Consider the following 5,679-nt stretch of genomic DNA (forward strand, 5'->3'; position numbering starts at 1 on the left):
TGCTCCGGCGGCCTGGGGAGCTGCTTCGCGGAGATAAGAGATGATAGGGTATCCGAGATCACATTCCCACACTCTGAATTTTCCAGTAATGCCAAGAGTACTGACCTAACAATTAACTGTGTTGCAAAGGGGGCCTCTTCACCTAGCCCAAAGACAAACAATGCATTTCCACAACAAAGAATACTCAGAGAGGCAAGGAAATGCCTTCAAGCAACTACTACACACCGTGCAGATAACAACACAATAGCTGCTAGGTTCTTAAATAATGATTTTTCATCAGCGGCAGCAAATTCAGAGAAAGATTCCAAAATCCCTCATTGTATTGAATTTGCCACGGATTTGCCCTCTTTACAAACTGATCCCGAGGAGGATGCTGCTTCTCCAGGGGCAGCAGCAGCAGCTGAGCTCCAGTGCACTGATACAGGCAATAAGGCATTGCCATTCCTGCACAGCATTCAAATCAAAATAGAGGACAGCAGTGCGAACGACGAGTATGAGCCTGACCTTACAACACATAAGCTAAAGTGTGAGTGCAATGATACTAAGGATGAGTTTTACGGTGTGACTGAGAGTAATACCCAGGACGCTTTATTAACAGCCAAGGAAGATTCTGCATGCACTGAGAAAGAAACCACTTCCTTAAACCCGCTGACTCAGAGTCAGGTCCTCTCATGCACTTTAGGTACTCCAAAACCTGAGGATGGGGAGTATAAATTTGGAGCAAGGGTGAGAAAAAATTACAGGACACTGGTTTTGGGAAAGCGACCTGTACTGCAGACTCCTCCAGTCAAACCAAATTTGAAATCAGCTCGAAGCCCACGTCCTACAGGTAAAACCGAGACACACGAAGGAACACTGGATGATTTTACAGTTAACAATAGACGAAAAAGGGTAGCCAGCAATGTAGCATCAGCAGTGAAAAGGCCATTTAATTTCCTGGCAAATTTTCCCTGTCCACCATCACTAATTATTGGCAAGGATGGGGATTTGTTGCCAGCTTATTCCTTAAACACCACTAAGGATTCCCAACCACCTCACAAGGCCCATCCTGTATGGAAATGGCAGCTGGGCGGTTCTGCAATACCTCTTCCACCTAGCCACAAATTCAGGAAATTTAATTAATAAAATAGTTTGGAAAATATTTTCTTGAACCACCTTTAACTTTCCTACGTTTTTTAAACTCTGCAGGATGGTTTGTACAAGCCCATTAATGCTATACACACTTTTGGAATCCTGTTTTATCACATTGTGAAGACAGAAACCGGATTACTATTTTCTTGACCATTACAACAGTGGTTTTTTGCTTTGTTTTGGGTTTTTTATTTTTTTGGTTCTGTTGCATTTGGGTTTTGGTTTTTGGTTTTGTTTTTTTTTTTGGTTACATTCCACAGAGTACTTCAGGCTAAAGACTCAAGTTAAACTCAGTTATTATGGTAGAGCTGGAACACTTTACTGTTTAAATGCTAATAATGCACCAGTACCTCAATTCAACTGCTGCAAATAAATGTCAAAAGGTTGAATAATAAATATTAGAATGAGCCATTAAATTTATGCACTAGATTTCGAAAATGGAAGTCTAACTGTTAATTCAGTTAAAGTTTGTTAAGTTACATGGTTGCACAGTAAGGGTTCACTATAATTCAATGTGGCAGCAGCCTACTTTTCGGGAGCTTTGTTTTCGGGTGCAGGGGTGTCTTTTTCGAAGAGCAGTTGCACTTACTCCTTTTTCTCTGGTTTGGAAAGGCTGGGGTCCGCCTGCGACCCCAGCGCTGGGAAAAGCTGCCTCATCTGAAACCAGTAAATAAATGTGGAATTCTATTTTTGGTAAAAGGGTGTCTTTTTACTTGTACAGCCACTCTTTCAAATTGGGAAGCCTTTTTGTTTCACCCAGAGGTCTTAAATAAGGTTACTGTTACCCACTAATGTCATACTTAAGTTGTGGTCTGAACATGCCCCTTACAAACTTGCAAAGCAACTAAAATATTTGCCCGGCTAGCAGTACAATTTATGGTCCAGCCCCTCACGCTGGCTGGAGGAAATAGCAAAGCAGTAAATACAACACAGAAAGTGAAACGAGAGGCCGTAAGTGGAAAGAATACACAAAACGAGAAGACCATGTTATTCATAGCTTTTTGGCACCAAAACTCAGGCAATTCAACCGTGTTACACTTCCCGGTTCTATCCTCATCTCTTGAAATTTGTTGTCGTGGGTTGGATTTTGTTTTTTTTTTTTTTTTTTTTTTTGCCACGCCATCCTCTCTATGTAGCAGAAACATTTCTACTGCACGTGACAATCAGAGGCAATTATCTATATTTGCACTTAATATCGAAATAGTCAAACAGGCAGACTTCTAGAGTCTGGCCCTCGGTAAGACATGCTGGTATAATATATTGTGATGATGGAAGCAGTAAATCAAAATTATGGAAATTTGCACTGTTGAAAAGCATGCTTTAGCTTTATTTTCAATTAAAAACACTGTTTAAAAAAAAATTCCTGATTCCATACACTTTGAATTATTGCAGAGTTATCCGTGGTTTCCTCTCCGTTTGTAAGTTCACTGTTTTTATTTGGAGGAAATACGCTTCAAGAGGGATGGGGGAAGGACTCCCTTGCGGGGGGAGGACGGGTACAGCAACTCTGAAAACAGCCTGAAAAGTTTGCAGCTTGAGAAAGGCAGTTCTAATTGAGTTGCTGAATCAGCAGAGTTTAGGATGAATAATTGCTGGTTTCTTTCTTTGGATTAGCATTTTATTTATACTAGATCATTCCCAAATTAAATTTTAAGGATTCCACTCATCGATCAATCCCGGGAGAATAATTTATCGTAAATCAAAAAAGGAAAACAAAGCAGCAATGTAATGTTTACTGTGTGACTCAAAGTCAACATTTCTGATGGCAATCCGCTGCCCGGGTTCCCCCCCCCCCTTTTTTTTTTTAATTCCTGCCTTTTGTGATGCCCTCTCCCAACCCCTCGTGTCTCTCGATATTCCAAGCAGTCGCTGACTGGTTTCAGCTCTGTTTACTATATCCACACCGTAGTTTTCCTCTCATCGTAAAAGCCCTGGTCTAAGAATACCTGCGGCCAAATATATTTAGAAAGAGTAAACAATTGCCTTTCTTCCGAGTTACCCTTCCCCCTGCCAGCGCAGGCACAGGCACAGGCACAGGCACAGGCACAGGCACAGACCGCATCGCTTCAGACTGCCAATTGCAAAAGGTGCACGCTGCATACTTCACTGCCCTGCCAAAATTACGAGGGTCGTGAAAAATCTGCTTACCGAAGTTGTTCGGAGATGAATGTTTACATTCGTGTGTTTAGAGCAGCGCGGATGACGGCCTTATTCCCAGAGAACTGCGAATACGTACAAAATGTACTGCTCAGGAAAGCCCCCCGCTCTGTTGGAAAGCCGTGTCTGCTTGACAAAGGTCTTCCCTTGACCAAAAAGAAAAAAAAGAAAGGAAAAAAAAAGTTAAAAAAAAAGAAGAGCCAAATCCAAAAGCTACAAAGGTGCAATATGCAAACTTGAAACCTAAAATTTCGCCTTGTCAATTAAACACCGTATCGCTTTCAAAGTGACTCCATCCCCTGACCCTGTTTACTTCCAATTAGAGATATGCTGATTTGGCCAGGAATTGTAAATTACAGAGGTGCCTTTTCAGGTTCCCGAAATAATCCTGGGAAGGGGGGAGGGGGAGGAATAAGCATAAATTTATACCAAATAGGCTCTGCAGAGTTGAGGATGTGAAATATGGCACCCAGCCCTGCCAGCGGCCCAGGAGCCCCAGGCCCGGGAGCGGAGCAGGGAGGGCCCTGGGCCCGGCACCCACCGGGCACCCCCGGCACGCTGCTCCGCCGGGGTCCCGTCCAGGCAGGCAACGTCAAAAGGCAAGAAGTTAAACAGCCAAATAATTTTCACACGTGTACACCTCAGTTTAGTGCAAGCCACTAACAAGGACATTCGTGGTTTTACTACCGTTGGAGAAATTAGCTAGGTACAATAACCCACTGGGGGGAAAAAAAAAAAAAAGGAAAAAAAAGAAAGGTATTCTTTCAAATTCTGGTAGTTTGGTAATTGTTTCTGATGGCATTGTAATTATTTATTGCGAGCAGAGTTCATTATCATTTCAGCCTTAATAATACAAAGTCATATCACTGAGTGACGTAAAAATAACCGATTATCTCCCACAAAGGTAAGTTCTAATAACGAGGAAAAACAAAGGTTGCTCACTCACAAGTGAGCCAGGTTACCATTTTGTTGTAATGTCTACAGGAGATAAAACTTAAAATGTATTCGCAATGAACTGCCACCATTTTCCAGTTCCTGGCGTACACAAAAATCAGCAGAATTTTCTAGAGGAAAAAGCAATCGAGGGAAGCGCATGTACTTTATGGACTATAGCCCATAGGTATTTGCCACAAGTAGAGTTCACCGGTAAATTTATTGGGAAGATTTCTGCCGCCAGATGGAAGACAAAAGAAAGTTTTGGACTATGTTTAATTCTCTAGAGCATTAAAAAGGGAACACGTGTAATGCCTTCAGAAAGGAGGTGTATTGCCTTAAAAGATGTAACTTGCCATTTACAACAACTTACTTTAAGAAGTGATTGTTCCAGAACCTACACTTACTTGACTACAGTGGGATATTCTCTTTACTGGTTGTTTATTTAAAACGCCACTACTAGCAATAACGCAAAATAGTGGTAGCTGTTGTATGAAGTTTGCTGTTGAATCAATTCGCTTGGTGGTTTTTCTTACATGGTCTCTCTGATCCTTTTCCCTCTAACAGATTTAGTTGCCAATAAATTAAAAGTTTCTGCAGAAATGTGAGCGATGCTATCATGTTTGTGTTTGTCACTGTTCACACGTGCGAGCGGTTGAGACAGGGAAGGGTAAGAAAGTGGCATTTTCAACACACGGTGGTAATCTGCAGGGAAATATTCCACAGATGCAGTATGTGAGAGAACACAAAACACGGATAACGTTGTTAATTGTGGTTTTTATGGTTAAAGAAGATTGCTGGAAAGAATATGTAATGGCTCGTCCTGGGATCTACTTGGTCAGCTTGGAAGTACAAAAGGCGGGCGAGCGCCTGAAAATGAAAAGCCCTGGCTGGCCAAACGAGGAGGGAGGCACTGGGATCTACCTTGCTAAAGTCACGCTTGCAGCCACTACCCATTTCCCCGGTGTTTAGCCCGGCCACAGCGCTTAAAGAAAGCGCGGTGTAAGAGCTCCAGGGCCAAGCGCGGGGCTGCGGGCTGCAGGGCGGCCGGGGCCCGGGCACAGCCTGCCCGAAAGCCTTGGGGAAGGGACAGCGAACCGGCCCTGGGCCTTCCGCCTCGCATTTTTTCACTGCGCTGATATAATTATTTGCCGTGCCCTAGGCCCCTCTCTCTCCCCCTCTCCCTTTCACTCCGAGGCGGCCTCACAAGCCCCTGCTTTAAAAGGCCCGAGATGTTTTGCATGAGGCGCTCACAATAGGGGTTGAGAGAATTGACAGTTTCAAAAACAAGGCGCCCTGTCCTTTCCAGATGCCGAGGACCCCTCTCCCGCACCATCTCTCGTTTGCTCCTCGCTGCTGGTGGCTTTATCCTTAGCATTGCAAATATACGGCAACAGCTGTGTTTGTAAACAGGGGGGGAGGCCGGCGGGAGCCCCGCCACCGCCGCCGGCCCTGCTC

The 5,679-nt window shown here is 43.8% G+C and overlaps 1 protein-coding gene across 1 annotated transcript in view; it reads left to right on the top strand.

Moving 5' to 3' along the window:
* SKIDA1 (SKI/DACH domain containing 1) overlaps window positions 1-1,122 on the top strand; it is a 2,338-nt gene extending 1,216 nt beyond the window's left edge. The window contains exon 2 of the mRNA XM_035893254.1: window positions 4-1,122. Coding sequence (XP_035749147.1) covers window positions 4-1,122 — 1,119 coding nt within the window. The remainder of the gene's footprint in view (window positions 1-3) is intronic.
* Window positions 1,123-5,679: the final 4,557 nt, after the last annotated feature.

This window comes from Egretta garzetta, unplaced genomic scaffold (assembly GCF_000687185.1).
Source record: "Egretta garzetta isolate BGI_Z169 unplaced genomic scaffold, ASM68718v1 scaffold434, whole genome shotgun sequence".
In the NCBI taxonomy this organism is placed as follows: Eukaryota; Metazoa; Chordata; class Aves; order Pelecaniformes; family Ardeidae; genus Egretta; species Egretta garzetta.